The sequence below is a fragment of the Acomys russatus genome, chromosome 32 (assembly GCF_903995435.1).
Source record: "Acomys russatus chromosome 32, mAcoRus1.1, whole genome shotgun sequence".
In the NCBI taxonomy this organism is placed as follows: domain Eukaryota; kingdom Metazoa; phylum Chordata; class Mammalia; order Rodentia; family Muridae; genus Acomys; species Acomys russatus.
This window is the reverse complement of record NC_067168.1, coordinates 5,676,972-5,699,356: the sequence shown is the minus strand read 5'-3', so window position 1 is coordinate 5,699,356 and position 22,385 is coordinate 5,676,972. Positions and strand designations below refer to the sequence as shown.

Below are 22,385 nucleotides of genomic sequence, written 5' to 3'. Positions count from 1 at the left end.
AGTGTATAATTTCGTCTTGTGCTATGACTAAAATACAGCTTCTCATGATAAGACATGAAACCGAGGGCATGAAGGGCCTGTGAAATTGTCAGTATTGTTTGAAGACAGCATATTAAAGGCATACAACATTTAAGGTAATTGTTGAGCTAAATAATAAAGTTCTCACTACAAGAAGTGATATAAAATGTTAATAACCGAATTTAATAGGTGATAAGTATATTCTTTTTTGCTGTAATAAATATCATATAATGATGAATGGAAATTTTCCTTTGTAGTCAAGTACTTAGAAAACGCATATGAGTGAGTCAACCTTAAAGATTTTGTGAAAACGAGTAATGAGAAACTCAGCTTATCACATTTATGTTCTAAATATAAAACATATGAACATCGACATTCTTTAGCCTTCAGGGAAAAGTAGGGAAAGAGCAGAGAAATAGCCTTATTAATAAAGTCACTGTTAATGGGATAATATGGAATATGTTGAGTATAATTAAAGAAGACTGTGAAGGGATGATGAACATATAAGAAAGGCCATTGAGGAGCGCTAATGACACAGAAGAATCTACATTAGAAGGTTAAGGGGTAAGGGGCTCCCTACCCCACTGTGAGGCCTTGAGTTCAGCTCTCCAGCACCGATATGTAAGACCTGGGGCGTAGGGATAGAGAGGAGACAGGTGGCACTCAGGGACTTTTGGCTCAGCCAGTCTAGTTAAGAAACTGTCTCATAAAAAAAAAATAAGAGACAAGATGGACACGCAATTTAGGAAGACATTTTACACCCACCTATGGCCCTCACATGCGCCTGCAAATGCTTCTGCGCACATATCTTCAGAATGAACAACAGATCCTTAAGTAAGACAGTGTTTTCTCCTAATGCTAAAGAATAAAACTAAAAAGGAACATGTGGTCAGAGTATCTTAATGCTAAATTTACTATCCACATACAAAATTATGAGATTATGTGAAAAGATATTAATGACAAAATCAGTTTAACTTATTTTCTGGCTTATGACAGAACTATTGGAAAACAGAAACAATGATGCTCTGAACTACATATAGTAAATAAAATTTTGAACTCTGAAATCTCACAATCAACCCCAAGTGAGAGAAAACACTATTCCCTTAATATCATAAAACTTATCTGTTAGGATGAACACAGTCTTCCACTAATCGTCAATGTGGGCACAAGACACTCAAGTCTGTCAGACCACAAAAGTTCATAAACTAACAAACCAAGAATCCCCAAAAGTTTCCTGATATCTGTGTAAGAAGTATTTGCTTTCTGATTAAGGAAGAAACTCATAATAAAATTTCTAATTTTCTTTATACCTTCTTTTGTTGGTTTATGATAAAAATAAAATCATATATGCTTAAGGTATACATCTTGATGTTTTGATATTCTTTTAAGTTACAAAATGGTCTCAATCAAAGTAGCACATCCAGCACCCAAATATACACATCAACACTTGTCATTGCTCCTGCGGGAAGAGCACTTTGGACTCATTCTCTCAGCATGTTTAACAGTGAAGGATTGCCACTTATTGCAATGCTACATACACCTGACCTCCACAGCCCATTTAATTTGCTTAAGTGAGGCTACGTGCCCTTTGGCAGGCACCTCACATGTACGTCACTGCTGACTCCAGTCACCCTACATTGTAGCGGCACACCAGAACTTCTTGTTACTCTCTGACCATCAACCAACATTTCTCATCTCCCGTCCTTCCTTCTCCCCCATCCTTCGGTAACTAGCATTCTCCTCTCTGCTTCTATGAAGTCATCTCTCCCAGATCGCACAATGTGTTAGTGAGATCACTTATTACCTGTTCGTGTATGGCTTTCCACTAAACAACAACAACAACAACAACAACATCTTTGTGTCACATCTGGTGGGATTCTATTCTTTTTTTTTATTAAATTAATCATATTACATCTCAATGGTTATCCCATCCCTTGTATCCTCCCATTCCTCCCTCCCTCTCATTTTCCCCTTATTCCCCTCCCCTATGACTGTGACTGAGGGGGACCTCCTCCCCCTTTATATGCTCATAGGGTATCAAGTCTCTTCTTGGTAGCCTGCTATCTTTCCTCTGAGCACCACCAGGCCTCCCCATCCAGGGGATGTGGTCAAATATGGGGCACCAAAGTTCATGTGAAAGTCAGACCCCACTCTCCACTCAACTGTGGAGAATGTCCTGTCCATTGGCTAGATCTGGGTAGGGGTTTGAACTACGGCACCAGCCAAGGGATTCTATTCTTAAAGGATGAACAGTGTCTCATGCTGCCTATGTGTCACCTTTTCTTCATCCGTTTGCCGGCTGATGAGTATAATAACCAGGAAAGTAATCGTCAAAATACTTTTCATTGCTTTTTTTTTTCCAGAACATTTATTTAAAATGACTTTTGCATATGTTGTAAGGGTCCAATTTCATTGCTATACATGTGGCTATCCATTTCCTCCATTTTGCCTTGACTTTCTTATCAAAGGTCATGATGAACTGAGCTTCAGACTCTCTCCTCCGTTTTGCTGGCTTATGCACCTCCTTTCCCAGCCACCATAGTGTCTTGATTATTGAAGCTTTGTGATTTATTTCGTAACCAGGAGACATGTTTCTTGGCATCCTAAAAGCCATGTTAGAAGAATGCTTCTGGGTTCATAGGATTAAGAGAAGCTCTTCATATTGTCATTTTAGATTGTTCTGTGTTTTGATGTTTTAAGTAATGGTTGTGTTACTTTACGGTAATACCAAAGCCATGTTGTAAAATAATAAAATAGAATACAATTAAAAACCAGTTTAATGTCTATCTAAAAGATATACTGAAATCCCAGTACTTAACATTGTTATTTATTAGACTACTCTAGAAATTGTTAAAATGGTTTTAGAGGAAATTTTTATAACTGTCTACATGCTCTATGAAGAAAAGAAAGATAATTGTGTTTTCACACTGGAAATCCCAAGAACAGCTAGAAGACAAAAATATAAACAATTAAAGAAAATATTATTTAGGAAGAAAATCATTATCTGCTCCCTGTAAAAAGCAAGAGAGTAGAGTTAACACTAGATGCCTAGAAAGGAGAAAATGTATAAATCACAAACATGAAATGTATCCTTTGAAAACTATGTAAAACAGCAAGCTGTTTGCTAGAAGATTAGAAAAATAGAAGAAAATATAAAATACAGAATAAAAACTATACGTGGAAATAGCTAACAACACAGAAGCCATTAGAACTACAGCACTCTTTCCTCCTTATACAGAGGTAAATCCAAGGAAGACATACAACTTAGATATGTCAAATTTCGGACATATTTCCTAGAATATTCCACCAAACCTGTTACCAAAAGAGAAACCATAGAAGTGGTAGAAGGCATTTCAGGAGCACAAATGGGTCAGCAGGGCTTCAGTGGAGACAGCTGTGGAATATCCACTAAAGTACTGGATGACACTAAAGATGATGGCAAGCCACTTAGAGCCTTGTGATCACCACCCAAGAGCAAGTGCACAGAAAGGAAACAGGCCCAATTCAGTTAGGAGAAGCCATGTAAACATCTCAGTTTTGCCTGCACAGACTTAACAGTGCATTAAAGAGCCAACAGGACTCATTCTAGACATGCAGGGAGGAAATAGACCCTCACTCTGTAGGCTTCACTTTTATCAAACAAGGATTGAACATCGTCTCTAAATTTGCTCCCCATCAATAATTTTTAAGAAATTACTCTGTGGTTGTACTTTCATGATAGGTCTCACAAATGCATAGAAAGGAAGATGAAATAGGAGAGTGTACTTTTAGAGGTATAACAGTGTCTTGATGAGGTGAAACGTATATAACAGACAGAGAAACTAAATCCTGAGCTGACCTCTTAGATATCCAAGCCTTGATTTTATCTTTACCTTAGAGGTCTCAACAGGCTAAAGATTTAGATACACCTGATGATGACCTCCCTGAGGAGATAAAGGAACAGCAGCTAAAATAAGGAAACAGCGCGAGTTATTTAAGTATCTATCCCCAAGCTCCTGTTTCTCAAGTGGCTGGCATGCTCCTCTTCTTCAGGGTGGAGGGAAATTGGGTTTCAGATGGACAGGGTAGCTGGCACAGCAAAGGGCAGCTGGGTTTTCCAGGAAATGGCATTGCCTGACTCCTGCATTGATAGCTCTTTCTCATTTCTCCTACTGTATCTCTAATGCTCTAGCCCAGGCTGCTTTATCTGCAGGTATTTGTTCTTTTGACCTTTATCCTGGTGCTTTGGAAAGTTTTCAGTGAGCAATCTGATCAGCCCAAAGGAGAAAACTCCCAAACCACTGAGATTTCCATATTGTGGACAGTGAACTCCAATGACAGTGTGTGAGCTCAGCATCTCTAAGAAAACCTATTTTAGACTCACACAACTTAAGCAGGCAATAGATACCCAGATACTTAGAGGAAACTTCTAGTACAAAACACAACACAGCAAAATTAGCACAACCATTAAACCATAAATTAAACAACATTTAGAGGTGCTATTATCTATGGGGAAAACAAAACCCTGTCAACACTAATATTTCCAGAGGCTAAGAAAAAACAACGACCTTTATAAAATCATAACAAAGGACTGTTTGGAAGACAGAGCAAAGTCTTGGTAATTAAATAAAGAGTAGTACCAGTGATACAGAATCAAAGTCAGAGTGAGGGGAACCAACAAGTTGCAATGTGCTTTAGCACCACAAGTCTCAGAAGCGGAAGGAGTGTGTCTCAAGTGTTAAATATTCTCACCTAGAAACTTCTTTTCATTTTGCCTCTGTCCTTCCAAGTACTCAAGTCATCTTGGCAAATACTCAGCTTCTTCAATGTGTCCATAGTGACCAAAGTATACTTTTTCTTTTTGCTCAGCTGTCTACACAACCTAGAGACAGCACATGATTCATAGAAGTGTACAGCTTGACCCACTTCCTGGTCTTGAGATTGGGCACAATGAAGCAGATGTGGCAAGCACACACAAAGGTTTTCTCTTAAGTTACACGAGGCTTGACCCTATTTGATTCCCATAACTTCTCCTGGATCTCAAGACTTGACTAGTGACATTCAGAGAACTGGTACTTCACCTTCCAAGAAATCTAATTGTAAAGGGGCAGGAGGGACAGGAAAATACAAGTGAAGAGATAACAGTTGGGATGTCATCTGAATAAGTTATTAAAAAATAAAACATAATCAAGGAAAAAAAAAGGAATCTAATTGTCTGTAAACAACAGACGATTAGGCCATCCTTTCTTCAGCTTCCTCAACTATCAACAGGGACATTGTCTTGTTCTTACACAGCCAGGTTTGCTCTTGCTACTCAGTTTCCCACTAATTGCTTTTGACACTAAATGATGTCATTGGTTGTTACTAAATTAATAACTACATGACCAAGAAATCAGAGAAAATTAGAATATATTTCAATTTAAATGATAGTCCAGTATTTAAATGATCAAAAAATTAAAAACAAAACAAAACAACAATGCCAGACGTGGGGGCACACGCCTTTAATCCCAGCACTTGGAAGGGAGAGGCGGGCACATCACTGTGAGTTTGAGGCCAGCCTGGTCTACAAAGTGAGTCCAGGATAGCCAAGCCTACACAGAAAGACCCTGTCTCAACCCCCCCAAAACAAAAAAACAACAAGAACAAAAAAAACCCCCAATATTTAATAGATCAACTATACGTGTTTCATTTAAGTTGCTCATTAGTATGAGCAGTACTGTGCAGTATTAACCAAAGAAATTAAACAAACACACAACAAAACCCAAAAAGGGAATATGTATTAACTAAAAAAAAAAAAAAGGCAAATTCAGTACTGTGTTAGGTGAGTTGACATTTAAGGTAGTATTCCTAGAAGTTCCAAGAGAATCAACTAAATACCCACAGAAATTAATAAAGAGCAATGTTCCTCTTACAATCAGCATTTTCATTTACTGGTTTAAAGGCCTATTAGAGACTTAAAAATATATTGCTTAAAATGAAGGAAATGGACATAAAATATTAATTTCACTGTTACATGTTGAGTGTACCTGTTAGTCAAATGTCATCTTGACCCACATGTACTATTTTATGCTAGTGTTGCTCCAAGTATGAAAAAAATAGTCTTCCTTTGCTTATGAAGCACAGAAGTAACAGAATACGTAATTGAAGATATTAGAAAAATCATCTTCCTTTAAAATTCAATGTTAATGTATTAAATATCTACTGCCGCCTGATTCTGTGGTCAAACAGGTAAGAAAGAGTAAGTTGCTTGTCATACAGTGAATATCCTAGTGGGTTTTGTCTTCTGACATGTATATAAGATGTTTATATGCATCTATAAATATTAGCCCTTTGTTTTTATAGCTATATACCCTACACATACATCAACTCTTTCTATCCTTTGTGGATTCCTGTATATATTCACATGCATGCTCTTATTTTATTGCCTACCCCTTCAAACTCTTACATTCATCCCGTTTCCATGTTAATAAGCCATCCTAAATAAAGCCTCCTGTACAACGAACTCACTTGCTTGCTGTACCGCTAGGCTCCATCCGAGACACCATCGCTTGGAACTGAATATGGTCTTCAATCCTTTAAGACTCACCTCTATCTGATTCTTTATTCTGCTTAGCTCAGCTGGATAAATTAACGCTCCTGGAGCTTCTATGCTTCTGTTCACAATTTAACTCCTGCCCATTGCTCCAGCACATTCGAGACCAAATCAGCTGCATTCCCAAGTTGTTGACTTCCACTGCTGACTTCTCTTCACTGACTGCTTGCCTGGACCCACCCAAACCCTGAGGATAGGTTCTGCTCTTATACATTTCTTCTCTCAATATATTGAGGAATAACAAATGTAATCTTCAGGAGATATGTTGCAAGCTCAGGTTTTGTTTGCAAGAAAGGTGGAAGCAGAGTAGAAAGGATTATTCAAAGAGACAAGTTATTCACTGTGAAAACAAGTTATTTTTGTGAGGGACCCCTTACAAGAAGTGCTCTTCTTACTCCTTAGAGGCTGTAACAAACATAGATCTCTCATAGGTAAGTCGCAGTGTGCTTGACTTTCATACACTAACCTACCCTGTGCCTTTCTTCTTCCTAGGATGTGGCCATCCCTCACAAGCCTGTCTCTCTCCATCCTTTACATCAGTCTAAACTCTATCCTCCTGCTAAGTCCTTGCTGCATCCACAGACCCTCTCTCATGCTGACTGTCTTACCCCAGGACCCTTCAGTCATTTGTCTTCCTTCTCATTGAGGGATGAACAGGAGAAATGCCCCACTCTCCTTAGTCAGAACACATACAATAAGGTGAGACTATTGTGTCCAAATGAGAATTGCTCTTCGCTATGAACTTTAGAGTACTTAATTTCTAAAACTCATATATGAAAATATCTAGATAATATCGCTAAATGCTTATATTTTTAGCATTTAAGTATATTTGAAATATTAAATATATTTGGGTTGAGTTATATTACTTTAACTAGGTAACAATTGACTTGGAGAAATAATAGATATGCATTTTTCTTTTTAAGACTATTCCTGTACTGTGTTCTTCATCATTTCATGGTCTAACCCAAATGTGTAACTATCAATGAAATTTCTAGAAATTAATACAATACCATTAGTAATTTATGTTCTAGTCTTAATTCAATATCTTTAGAAGTTTAACTAATTACTGTGACTTGTTAAAGAGATATAGCTGCAGACAGTGAGTGAAAAAATATTTAGAATTACTTTATGTATCTGTAAAATGTTAGCATTTTATTACAAAATATGCCCATTTGTCTAATAATTTATAATATATACTATATATATACATTACATATATGTATATATAATATATATAATATATATATATTATATATATATATATATACACACACACACATATATGTGGTTGCAATTCACAAAGTGCTCAGCACCTGGACTACACATGTATGCTAGTGCATTATATGTATTATGATATAATTATGGTTGGTATCGGGGTGCATTCACCTGACCTGATAACAATACACAGCATCACTGTGTGGCCTTTGAATAAGTGTCCTTGCCTTTCTGAATGTTATCATAGCAATATAGTTATCTAATACAGACTCTCAGACCTTAAAGATTCCCCAGAATAACAATCATCTTCAATTAAATAATTAATATTTCAAAATCCTACTTAAAAGTTTATCTAAAAAATAAATAAAGTGTATCATTGCCATTAAAAAGAAAAGCAAAGGTATCTCCTAGGAGATGACAGGACAAAATTTTTGGCCCTTGAGGTTTTATTCATTGAAAAACAAATCATGTTGATAACCTATTACAAGCACAGTCATCTGAAGAGTGGGCATGGGTATATGAGGAAAAGTTCACTTTTTATATTTTATGATGAATGAACAAAGTCTTGAACTAAAAAAAACGTTTAGATTATCTGTTTTCTACAATATTTAGGATGATATTATTTATCTGAGGTGTGTTTTGCTCTTCGTGTTTGATAAAAAGGAGTTTATATCAGGGAAGGAACCATCTTAAAATGATTTCATCTTATTTGAAATGTCTATAAAACCATTTTATATAAGTTATTTGTGATAATAATGTAAATACTATCTGTCTTACAAAGTTTCATGCATGATAGGTAATGGTTATATTTATAGGGATCAGTTATTTAAATCAGATTCATCTGTTGATAATAACTGCAACTGTTCAACAACATTACATCTAGCATTCCTTTCCTACTTTGGCTTTGTTTGTCCAGGCTGTGGGAAACAATGCACAAAAGTCATAGGCATCCAAATACTGCAGAGTTGCCTGTAGAAGCCAGGTTGTAGTGGAAGGGTCACTTGAGTCCTTGAAATTGGTTATCAGCACAGGCAACACAAGTGAGGACATATTTTCCAAGGGAAATGGAAAAGGTCAAAGCTGTGTATGAACTGAACAATTTTCATGAATAGATTTTTGTCTTTCCGAGTCTAAGACTCATTTATTTTGAGCAAAAAGCCATTCATATCCAAAATACAATAAAAATCATCTTGTAGTAAGGCAGTATTTGTCAAAGGAAGACTTAATTGATAAGCCATATACACCTATCCTTCCTTTTAAAATATTTTAATTAATGATAGGCATAGCCATGGCGAATATCACTGACATTTCTTGTTTCCGTGTGAAATACCCTGGCCTGTGGCTGTAAAACATAGTCTGGCATCTCAGTAAACGTTACTCTAATGTGCTAATGTGATCTGCAAGGTGGCCCTCACAACTTCACCTACAACCAAATCTCCCCACCCTTCCTTCTAAAGAACTCTCTGGAAGCACATGATGAATTTGCCGTGATTGTTCAGTCCGCAGGGTTTCTCATCTGAAAGGACTGTGAGGTGCCGTCCTTCTTTTGTTGGTCTTGCGGTGCATTGTTCTAAATTTTCACCAAGTTCCTTGTATCTTAAACTCTGACCCACAATTCCTTCCCTCCTGTAATAAATGAGGATTATACTAGTTTCCCCTTACCAGAGGCTAAAAGAAACAGGAGGACTAAAGTATGTTAGCACATATTAATGGACCTGAGATCTAACAAGAACCATGTAGAGGCAAGATGTTATATGATCAAGTCTTTGAACTGCCATTTCCTCAAGTCTGTGTCTTCATTCATCTTTTCTTCACTGGGTATTCCCCTGTAGCACAAAGGAAAATCAAGAAAACAATACAACACAACTCAACACAACTTCTCCATCCAGTTCCTCAAATATGCTGTAAATCTAGCAATTTCTTTATTTCTTTTTCCTTCCTTCCTTCCTTCTTTCCTTTCTTGAAAGTATTCTAATTTTGCTTCCCCTATTCAACTGAAATTGATCTAACAAAGATAAGTTGATTGTTAGCAACATTTCTTCAGACCTCTATCTCTGTCTGTAGTGATTGCTTCTCCCCTTTGTTGAACATCTCTTGTCTACTTGTTGCTTTAAAAAAAAAAAATCCTTTCCTTGGCTTGGGATTGAACCAAGGGCTTTGTGTATAGTAGGAATTGTTCCAACCACTTAGCTATACTCCAAGCCAAAATTTTACTTTATTTTGAGACAGTGTCTTGCTACATTGGTCAGTCAAGGCTTTTTGCGTAGCTGGGGATTATAACCTTCAGGCATGAGTTGCCACAACAACTGGCTAACTTTCTAGTTGATGCACTTCAGAAATTCGACTGCACACAGATTTCAGCCATTATCACAGTGTTGGTGAGTACTAAAGGCACATTTCCAATTCTTATTCCTCCATTGAGATCCAGTTTCTTCTTACCTCTACCCGCCCCCTTGGTGTGGTATTTTGAATGAGAATGTCCCCTGCAGGTTCAGATGCTTGAATACTTATTAGGTCCCAGCTGTGGGCACTGTTTGGCTTGAGAAGCATGGCCTTGTTTCAGGATTTGTGCTGTAGTGAGTGCTGGGAACTCAGACTCACACCATTTCCAGTGTTCTTTCTCTGCTTCCTGGATGTGGTTTAAGGTATGAACTCTCAGCCTGCTGCACCAGTTGACATTCCTGCCTGATGCCACTGTTCTCACTATGACGGCAATGAACTCTGAGCCCTCTGGAACCATACGCGCAAATAACCCTCTCCTTCCGTAGGTTGCCTTGGTCATGGTTTTCATTTTATTTATTAATTATTTTGTTTATGACAGCAATGGAAATACAGCTGGGAAATCAAGTTGGCATTTCACACTCATTCATCTTACTCGAAACTAGTCTGTACTGGTTTCCTTACTTGTGTCATTAATATCATAATTTTGAAGTCTCCAGACAGAAAGCTGGCTTCATCTATTATAACCCATTTCCCTTTCACTTTGTTCTTGTAGCTAGTGATTTCGCAGGCTGAATGGGATCTTTCTTGGCTGTGCAGTAGCGCTATTTCACACTGTTCTGCATGGCCTGTCTACTTAATTTGAAATGATGTATGTATTGTCCTGTAGGCATGCCATCAGCATCCTTTACAATTCTAGCTCTACACAGATTCACCCCATGTAAAATTATCTAGTTTTCCCCCTTGTGGGTCTGAGCATTTATATATTCCAAGTCAGTCAAATTATGCCTCCTTTTCAGTGAGGCTTCTTCATGCAGCATTCAAAGTGATCATTTCTCCTTCTCAATCTCTACATTTTTTATCTGTGCCAAGCACCTCATGTGCCATTATAGACTGACATGTTTCTTTATTTAGCTTTTCTTGTTCATTTACGATGTGATGTACTTGACGTGATGTTTCCGCACATCATAGGCATTGTAGCAAATGGTGTGTTAATGATGAACAATCTCAAAATGATACATTTTCCTCACTGGGAACCCCAGATGCCATAATAAACCACATTGTTTCTATTTTAAGCAAATACTGATCCTGAATCAACGTATGGTGTGCCAATATGTTTAGAATAATCCTGATAAACTGAAGAGAATACTTTTGTTAAAGGCTGGTTATCAGTTCTTGGGGTACCCCAGTATTGGAATACAGGTAGACAGAGAAATTATGGTGTAGCCATTTGATCTTCCTGTGTGTAGATTCTGGAATCTTCTGGTGGTTCCCCATTCCATGTATCTATCTATCTATCTATCTATCTATCTATCTATCTATCTATCTATCTATCACCTATCTGTGTTTTGTTTGTTTGCTTGTTTGTTTTTGACATAGAGTTTCTCTGTGTACCCTTAGCCGTCCTGGACTCGCTTTGTAGACCAGGCTGGCCTCGAACTCACAGAGATCTGCTTGCTTCTGCCTCCCTTAGTGCTGGAATTACAAGCATGCACCACCAGTCCTAGCTAGTCCCACATTTCTTTAGGGAAGCTGACCAAAAGTGCAATGGCATATGTTTTGTCCTTCTGCAATCTCTTGTGTGGCATAGCCTTACAGCATCCCAGCCAGCTACTTCTGAGCCTCTAGAGTACATTGTTATCTGTATGAGAAGCAAGAAAATGCTGAGGCTACCTCAGAGCCATCATCTTAGTTGCTCCACAAATCCTTAACTCCTCTGTATCTGTGTTTTTTGTAATCATAAGCCACAAGTATCCATACCTATTGCTGCACCTAGCTAAACTTTATTTGTATTTGCAAATTTAAAAGAGTGTTACTTTGTATATGCATGGCATATGTGTTTTGGAGTGCATGTTATGACATGCATTGGCAGTCAGAGGACAGCTTTGTGGCGTTACTTACATCTTTCCTTCTATACACAGGTTGCAGAAATCAAACTCAGGTGTCCAGGCTTTAAAACAGCAAGTGCCTATGCTCACAGAGCCTGATCACTAGCAAGTGTAAAAATATGATCTTGATTTGATTCTCCAGCTGATTGTGGGCACACCCCAAGGAGTACAATTCATGTCATTCATGCATCTTTTTATGGTTGACCTTCATTGTCATCTTGACTGGAGTTATAAGCACCTCTAAGGTTGTCTGAGGGTATTTAGAGATGACTACCTGAGGATGCAGGACCCAGCCTTAACAGGGGCAGCATGGGTAGTGCCATTCCATGGGCTGCAGTCCAGGATTGAAGGAAGCTGGAAAGGGAACAACAGCCGGTCAACCTGCAGTATTCCTTACCCTGCTTTCCGGTTTGTAGCACAGACTAAGCTGATCCTATCATTACTTCTTTGCAATAGTGTACACTGTCCTCAATTGTGCGCCCCATGGGCCCCCCTGGTAAACCATGACTTGTCTGATACTTAATCATAGCAATGAGAAACGTCACTGGTGACCCACATTCCCATGTGATGAGCGAGGCAGTGGGTGCTCTGCTCCCTCTCACATACCATGCTGGGATGCTCATTCTGGTGAGCTGTCCAGTGGTTTTTTATTTTTTTTTTATACCCTTTGTATTTAAAAGTCACGATTTTACTATTTAAAATGGACACTGAATCTGGTGTTGGGTTCTTACTCGAAGAGGCTACAATGTATCTTTTAGGCAAAATAGTTGAGTTAAACTTTTCTTTAGCAAGAATTAGAGTGCTGTTAGCCAGGCATTTATTATCATTGAATCATTAGTCAGGGAGTTATTGTCAATGGATCAGGAACATGTAAAGCAGGTTATTTATTGATTAGTTAATAAATATATTACTAGAGATAATTGATTGTCTGTTTATTTAAATTCTCCAGAGAAGGGAATTCACATATGAGAAATTATGTTGGGAGTGAGTTCCAGACAGGTTAGGGGAGTGGGGAACTGGCTCAAAGAAAGCATCCCATGGAGGTTATATTGACAAACAAGTTATGACTGTGGAAAAATTCCAAAAGACAAACAAACAAAAGACAATTGAGGACAAGTCAGCGCAGTCTGTAGTACCCGGGCAGAGGAACTCGGTAGAGAAACTGTACTAATCACTAGAGAGAACAGGCAGCAGGCAAGAACATCACAGGCAAACAGCAGTAAGTTTGTGTTAAAAGCGATAAGATGCCACGTGTAGACACTGGTACAGGCCTGCTCACCCAGTCTTGTGCTTTTGAACTAAATTTGAAGTCTAGGCTTCCCCAACCCACAGGCTGACATCACTGCTGGCAGCAGTCAGCGCAAGACTTTAGGGTCTCTCAAATAGCTAGGAAAATCCATGTTTCTGTGTAGATAACATTGTGACCTAATCAGATTGGACTTTAAAGAAACACAAACTACCATGTGTATTATTTATTTTGAGGCAGTTTTATTTTTAGAAATATTTTGTTTGTTCATTTTTTTTTTTTGGTGAAGAAATATTTGGTTTGTTTTGTAACAAACCATTTCAGTCATGCTGATAAGATATCTGTTGCTGAATTTCTTTTGGTGAATCATTAAGTTCTGTTATGCCTATATTTGAAAAATCAATTCAACCCCTTGGGGGAGGAATAAAATCTTTAGATTGTTACCAAAATCAAGTAAGTTTATTTTTCTGACCAGACCACAGCACAAGTGCACTCTGAGGACAGTGAGCGCGCATTCTGTTCTGTTTGGATCTGAAACTACCCCAAAGGTTGGCACACAAAAGTTTCATGTGGGTGTAGTGAAGCTCTCTGTTAATACTCTGAAGAGTGATGTGAGAGGTTGCCATTGTCTGAGGCTACCCTGTGCCACACAGCAGGATTTTTGTCTCAGAAAGCCAAGAAACCAAAAGAAAGGAGAGCTGTTTCTCCAAGATGCTCCCCCGCGAGGAAGTGGAGCTCTTGAGTCAGGCCTCTTAGGAGGAAGTTAGGTTACTGGGCCAGGTCCTTGGAGGGCATTGAAGGATACTGATCTCTTCTTCTTCCTCTCTCTTCCTGTGCCATCATAAGGTGAGAAGCTGGCTCCACTGGATATTGCCTGCCATGGACCCAAAACAAGGGGCCTCAAGTAAAATTTTTACTAGGACATTCCAACTTTAGTGTTGAATTTAATTTGCTTTCCCACATATAGCTTTATTAATATAAATTTGATGCTAGAATGAAAGAAACAAGCCATCTGTGTAACCAGGAAGACATGTCTTCATCTTAGATGACTTTTCCTTCATTGAAGCATATTTCTTTTTAAATACTTCCGTTTAATCAAACGTGTGTCTTGTCATTTGCCACCCTCTTTTCCACCTTCAGAAACCTTCCCTGAATATTTGGATTTTATGTTCTGCTGGACACACACACATACACACACACACACACACACACACACACACACACACACCACCACACACACACACACACACCACACACACAAAACACACACACACACACCACACCACACACACCACACCACACACACACACCATACCACACACACAGACACACACACACACCACACCACACACACACACACACACCACACCACACACACACCACACCACACACACACACCACACACACACACACACCACACATACACACACGCACACACACACCACACCACACACACACACACACACACACACCACCACCACACACACACACACACACACACACACACACACACACACGCAGGCTACTCTTACTTACAAAAGAATAAGAGATGATTTATTCTCAGGCCAAATATAAATGACCATGATGGTCTGTAATCACAAACTTAAGTCACTCCAAATTCTATGGAAGCCGTTTTACAAAATTAATATATATATATTTTATTTATTTTTATTTTTGTAACGTTGATTGAACTCAGTCTGGACAATAACAATAAAATACTCTGGAAGTCATTTTATAAAAGTATGTTTACTTTTCTTTTTTTTTTTTTTTTTTTTTTTTTTTTCCATTTATTTTTTTTTTTTTTTTTTTTTTTTTATATTTTTATATTATTATTTTTTTTTTATTAATTTATTCTTGTTACATCTCAATGTTTATCCCATCCCTTGTATCCTCCCATTCCTCCCCCCCCCACATTTTCCCATTATTCCCCTCCCCTATGACTGTTCCTGAGGGGGATTACTTCCCCCTGTATGCTCATAGGGTATCAAGTCTCTTCTTGGCTACTGCTGTCCTTCCTCTGAGTGCCACCAGGTCTCCCCCTCCAGGGGACATGGTCAAATGTGAGGCACCATAGCACGTGAGAAAGTCATATCACACTCTCCACTCAACTGTGGAGAACATTCTGACCATTGGCTAGATCTGGGAAGGGGTTTAAAGTTTACCTCCTGTATTGTCCTTGGCTGGTGCCTTAGTTTGAGCGGGACCCCTGGGCCCAAATCTGCCTATCATATTGTTCTACTTGTAGATTTCTAGGACCCTCTGGATCCTTTTATTTTGCTGTTCTCCCATGCATCTCTCATTTAGAGTCCCAATAGGATGTTCCCCTCTGTCCCAGTTTCCTGGTAAGTGAAGGCTTTGTGGGACATCCCTTGGGCTAGTATGCAGATATAAGTGAGTATATACCATTTGATTCTTTCTGCTTCTGGGTTAACTCACTCATTATGATCATTTCTAGCTCAATCCATTTATCCACAAATTTTGGGAATTCCTTGTTTTTAATAGCTGAGTAGTATTCCATAGTGTATATGTACCACAATTTCTTTATCCACTCTTCTATTGAGGGACACTTAGGCTGTTTCCATGTTCTGGCTATTATGAATAAGGCTGCTATGAACATGGTTGAGCAAATTTTCTTGTTGTGTGTGGAGCATCTTCTGGGTATATTCCAAGGAGTGGATAGCTGGGTCTTGAGGAAGCCCTATTCCCATTTTTCTGAGATAGCACCAGATAGATTTCCAAAGTGGCTGTACTAGTTTGCATTCCCACCAGCAATGAAGGAGTGTTCCTCTCTCCCCACATCCTCGCCAGCATGTGTGGTCGCTTGATTTTTGATCTTAGCCATTCTGATGGGTGTAAGATGGAATCTCAGAGTTGTTTTGATTTGCATTTCCCTGATGACTAAGGAGGTTGAGCATTTCTTTAAGTGTTTCTCAGCCATTTGATACTCCTCTGTTGAGAATTCTCTGTTTAGTTCCAAGCCCCATTTCTCTATTGGGTTATTTGGTTTGGTGGTGTTTAATTTCTTGAGTTCTTTATATTTGGATATTAGACCTTTGTCAGATGTAGGGTTGGTGAAGATTTTTTCCCAATCTGTAAGCTGTCACTTTGTTCTCTTGACAGTGTCTCCTGCCTTACAGAAGCTTCTCAGCCTCATGAGGTCCCATTTATTAATGGTTGACATTAAGGCCTGGGCTGTTGGTGTTCTGTTCAGGAAGTTGTCTCCTGTGCCAATATGTTCCAGGCTCTTTCCCACTTTTTCCTCTAAGTGGCTTAGTGTCTCTGGTTTTATGTTGAGGTCTAATCCACTTGGATTTGAGTTTTGTGCAAGGTGACAAATATGGGTCCAGTTTCATTTTTTTACACATAGACCTCCAGTTAGACCAGCACCATTTGTTGAAGATGCTATCCTTTTTCCATTGAATGGATTTGGCTTCCTTGTCAAAAATCAAGTGACCATATGTGTGTGGATTCATATCTGGGTCTTCGATTCGATTCCACTGATCAACCAGCCTGTTGCTGTGCCAGTACCATGCTGTTTTAATTACTATTGCTTTATAGTACAGTTTGAGATCAGGTATGGAGATTCCTCTGGAGCACCTTTTATTGTACAAGATTGTTTTAGCTATTCTGGGTTTTTGTTTTTCCATATGAAGTTCAGAATTGAACTTTCAATGTCTTTAAAAATTGTGTAGGTGATTTGATAGGGATTTCACTGAATCTGTAGATTGCTTTTGGTAGGATGGCCATTTTTACTATGTTAATTCTCCCGATCCATGAGCAAGGAAGATCATGCCATCTTCTCAGGTCATCTTCAATCTCTTTCTTCAGAGTTTTGAAATTTTTTTCATACAAGTCCTTCACTTGCTTAGTTACGGTAACTCCTAGATATTTTATATTGCTTGTGGCTAATGTGAAGGGTGAGGTTTTCCTAATTTCTTCCTCTGCAAGCTTGTCATTTGTGTATAGGAAGGCTACAGACTTTTTGAGTTAATTTTGTATCCAGCCAATTTGCTGAAGGTGTTTATCAGCTGTAGGAGTTCTCTGGTGGAATTTTGAGGGTCACTTATGTACACTATCATATCATCTGCAAATAGGGATAATTTGACTTCCTCCTTTCCCATTTGGATACCCTTGATCTCCTTTTGTTGTCTTATTGCTCTGGCTAGAACTTCGAGTACTATATTGAAGAAATATGGAGAGAGTGGGCAGCCTTGCCTTATTCCTGATTTTAGAGGAATTTCCTTGAGTATCTCACCATTTACGTTGATTTGGGCTATTGGCTTGCTGTATATAGCCTTTATTATGTTGAGGAAACTGCCTTGTATCCCCGATCTCTCTAAAACTTTAAACATGAATGGGTGTTGAATTTTATCAAATGCTTTCTCTGCATCCAAGGAGATGATCATGTAGTTTTTTATTTTCAGTTTGTTTATATGGTGGATTACATTGATGGATTTCCATATATTAAACCATCCCGGCATGCCTGGAATGAAGCCTACTTGGTCATGATGAATGATATCTTTGATGTGTTCCTGTATTCGTTTTGCAAGTATTTTATTTAGTATTTTTGCATCTATGCTCATAAGAGAAATTGGTCTGAAATTCTCTTTCTTTGTTGAGTCTTTGTGAGGCTTAGGTATCAATGAGACTATGGCCTCATAGAATGAATTTGGTAATGTTCCATCCATTTCTATCTTTTGGAGTAGCTTGAAGAGTATCGGTGTTAGCTCGCCCTTGAAGGTCTGGTAGAATTCTGTACTGAAACCATCTGGCCCTGGGCTTTTTTTGGTTGGGAGACCATCGATGATTGCTTCTATTTCTGTAGGGGAAATGGGACTATTTAGCTTGTTTATCTGTTCTTCATTCAACTTTGGCAAGTGAAATTGATCAAGAAAATCATCCATTTCCCTTAGATTTTCAAATTTTGTGGCGTATATGCCTTCAAAGTAGGATCTTATGATTCTTTGAATTTCTTCAGTGTCTGTTGTTATGTCTACCTTTTCATTTCTGATTTTGTTGATTTCAATACTGTCTCTCTGCCTTTTAGTTAGTTTGGCTAATGGTCTGTCTATCTTGTTGATTTTCTCAAAGAACCAGCTTTTGGTTTTGTTGATTCTTTGGACTGTTTTCTTAGTTTCTAATTTGTTAATTTCAGCCCTGAGTTTGATTATTTCCAGGCGTCTACTCCTCTTGGGTGTTTCTGCTTCTTTTTTTTCTAGGGCTTCCAGTTGTGTCATTAAGATGCTTATGTGTGATGTTTCCAATTTCTTTTTAAAGGCACTTAGTGCTATGAATTTTCCTCTTAGCACTGCTTTCAATGTATCCCACAAATTTGGGAATGTTGTTTCCTCATTTTCATTGAATTTCAGAAACTCCTTGATTTCTTTCTTTATTTCTTCCCTGACCCAGGTGTCATTTAGTAGAGAGTTGTTTAGTTTCCACGTACGTGTAGGCTTTTTGTTATTTCTGTTGTTGTTGAATTGCAGCCTAAGAGCATAGTGATCCGATAGGATACAAGGTATGATTTCAATCCTCTTGTATCTATTGAGGCTTGCTTTGTGACCTACGATGTGATCAATTTTGGAGAAGGTTCCATGGGGTGCAGAGAAGAAGGTGTATTCTTTCTTGTTTGGGTGAAAGGTTTTATAGATATCTGTTAGATCCATTTGACCCATGGCATTGGTTAATGATGTTATTTCTCGGCTTAGTTTCTGTTTCAATGACTTATCGCTCAGTGAGAGTGGGGTGTTGAAGTCTCCCACTATTATTGTGTAGGGATCGATGTGTGGTTTAAGCTTTTTTAGCAGATCTTTTACAAATGTGGGTGCCCTTGTATTGGGAGCATAGATGTTCAGAATTGTGATGTCACCTTGGTTGACTTTACCTTTGATGAGTATGAAGGGTCCTTCCTCATCCCTTTTGATTAATTTTGATTGAAAGTCTATTTTGTTCGATACTAAAATGGCTATGCCTGCTTGCTTCTTGTGACCATTTGCTTGGAATATTTTTTTCTAACCTTTTACCCTGAGGTAATGCCTTTAATTATGGGTGAGATGTGTTTCTTGAATGCAGAAGAATGTTGGATCTTGTTTATGTACCCATTCAGTTAGTCTGTGTCTTTTTATTGGAGGATTGAGGCCATTGATGTTGAGAGATATTAATGACCAGTGACTGTTAAGAGTCTTAATTTTGATGTTGTTTCCAGTCGAGGTTTGTGTCGTTGTGTTTTTTGCCATGGGATAGTTATCTATTTCCTGGGTAGTTTTGGTTGTAGCTTGACCCTTTGGATGGAGTTTTCCTTCTAGTACCTTCTGTAAAGCTGGATTTGTGGATAGGTACTGTTTTGAATTTGTTTTTGTCATGGAATATTTTGTTTTCTCCATCAATGGTTATTGATAGTTTTGCTGGGTAAAGTAGTCTGGCCTGGCATCTGTGGTCTCTTAGGGTTTGTAGGATCTCTGTCCAGGCCCTTCTGGCTTTTATGGTCTCTGCTGAGAAGTTGGGTGTAATTCTGATAGGTTTACCATTAAATGTTATTTGGCTCTTTTCCCTTGCAGCTTTTAATATTTTTCTTTGTTCTGCATGTTTTGTGTTTTGATTATTATGTGACGGGCAGTTTTTCTTTTCTGGTCAATTCTATTTGGTGTTCGTAGGCCTCTTGTATGTTTATAGGCATTCTTTCTTTAGATTGGGGAAATTTTCTTCTATGATTTTGTTGAGAATAGTTTCTGGGCCCTGGAGTCTGATGTCTTCTCTTTCTTCAATGCCTATTATCCTCAGATTTCTTCTTTTCATGGTGTCCTTAATTTCTTGGATGTTTTGTGTCAGGAGTTTTCCAGATTTGGCATTTTCTTTAATGGTTGATTCAATATCTGTGATTGTATCTTCTAGACCTGAGATTTGTTCTTCCATCTCTTGGATTCTGTTAGAAAAGCTCCCCTCTGTGTTGCTCGCCTTCTTCTCTGAGGTCTCCCGTTCTCGTTTTTCTTCTGTCTGTGTGTTTATCATTGAATCCATTTTCATTTTCAGATCTTGAACTGATTTTTTGATTTCTTTCATCTGATTTTTTTGTATATTTCTGAGTTTCTTCCATTGTCTCTTTATAGGTCTTCAGAGCTTGAACCGTTTTATTTATTTCTTTCATCTGGTTGTTTGCATTTTCCTGCAATTTTTCCAGTTCCACTCTATGTGCTTCTTTTATGTCTCTCACCTGTTTGTCTGTGTCTTCCTGTATTTGATTACGAATTTTATTTGTTTCCTCCATTATCATCCTCATTACTAAGGATTTGAGGTCATTTTCTTGTATTTCCATTGTATTTGAGTTCTCTGGGTTGTTTTCTTTGGGATAGCTGGAAACTGGAGACGCCATGTTGTTTTGGTTTTTTTGCGTATGCGTTTTCGTTGTCCTTTAGACATCTTGCCGTCTTTGTTTTTGTTGGGTAGCTTCCAGAGTTGGATGGAGGGTGTCTGACGGTAGATTCACTTGTTTTTCTCATGATTTCCCTAGGCTGGGAGCTCAAAGCTTCACTGGTGTGGATGTTAGGAGGTTAGCCCCGTTGTTCTGGTCTCTCACAGCCAGTGATCTTCAGCCCCCCTGTGCTGTGGATCCTGCAATTGTTCTGGGTCTCTGAATGAGCATTGGGTCAGGCCAAGGTATTCACAGCCTTCTGTGTTCCCTGCCAAGTCCAGCCAGGAACACTGGGCCTGAACCACGGGCTGAACTCAGCTAGATTCTCAGGGCCTGAACCGTCTGCCGAGCTCAGCTAGGGATTCTGGGCCCAAAATGCACACAGGGTCCATCCAAAAATTTTGGGCTGGTACTACGCACCAAGCTCCGCTAGGGCCTTTTGGCCCAAAGTACGTGCTGTGGTCAGTTATTGACTCAGGCCCCGAACTGACCACCAATCTCAGCCAGGAACTCTGGATTCAAACTGCACACTGTGTCCAACCAGAGTCTTAGAGCTGTTGGAACCGAGCGCTCTGTCCAGCCTGCGCCACAGCAGGAGAACTGCGGCTGCTCTGAGTTAGCGCCAGTGTTGGAACCAAGTGCTCCGCCCAGACTGTGTCACCGCAGGGGAGCTGCCGCTGAGCTGAGGTGGTGCCTAGGATGGAACTGCGCACACTCCACCAAGCCTGCGCCACAGCAGGAGAACTGCGGCTGCTCTGAGTTAGCGCCAATGGTGGAACCAAGTGCTCTGCCCAGACTGTGTCACTGCAGGGGAGCTGCCGCTGAGCTGAGGTGGTGCCTAGGGTGGAACTGAGTGCTCGGCCAAGCCTGCGCCACAGCAGGAGAAGTGCGGCTGCTCTGAGTTAGCGCCTTTGTTGGAACCAAGTGCTCTGCCCAGACTGTGTCATCATGGGGGAGCTGCCGCTGAGCTGAGGTGCTGCCTAGTGTGGAGCTGCACGCTCAATTAAGCCTGCGCCACAGCAGGGGAGCTGTGGCCGAAGCTGAGTTAGTGCCTCGGGCAGAATTGCTTGCTGGGCTGGGCCAGTACCCGGGACTCTGGGGCCGAACTGTCCGCCGAGTCCAGTCTGGGTCTGAAGGCTCCACACGACCCAAATCCTGCCCCGAGTTCCCTCTCCCGCAGCAACTCCCACCAGCCACCACACCAATCGCCTCCACCGGAAGGCTATGAGCTGCAAACCTCAGCTACCGCTGCTGGTGCCGCTGGTGCTGCTGCCTCTGCCGCTGCCGCTCCGATCAGAGAAAAACCACGCTCCTCCCGTGTGCAGGGGCACGCAGGTCCTCCGCACCCTGGTCCCTCCGAACCGTGGAGCACTCCCGCTGCCATGATGTTCGGACCTCGGTGTTCCTGGCTCAGAAATCTGTGCAATTCCCTGAATTGTTCACTGGAGCCTCCAAATGCGGTCCACACTGCTCGCCGCCATCTTGGATCCCAAAATTTATATTTTAACAGAACAAAGAAAGTAACAAATCAAGCTGTTTTGAAAAGCACATTGGTGGCAACTTCAGAGAAGCAAACTAGCGTTAGGTGGAAGAATCTCA

General features: G+C 39.6%; 1 protein-coding gene across 1 annotated transcript in view; it reads left to right on the top strand.

Annotated features, from left to right (window-relative positions):
* The window catches only part of Mlip (muscular LMNA interacting protein), a 140,236-nt gene that overhangs the window by 102,055 nt on the left and 15,796 nt on the right, over positions 1-22,385 (top strand). Inside the window, exon 12 of the mRNA XM_051140834.1 lies at positions 7,082-7,288. Within this exon, the coding sequence (XP_050996791.1) occupies positions 7,082-7,288 (207 nt within the window). The remainder of the gene's footprint in view (positions 1-7,081; positions 7,289-22,385) is intronic.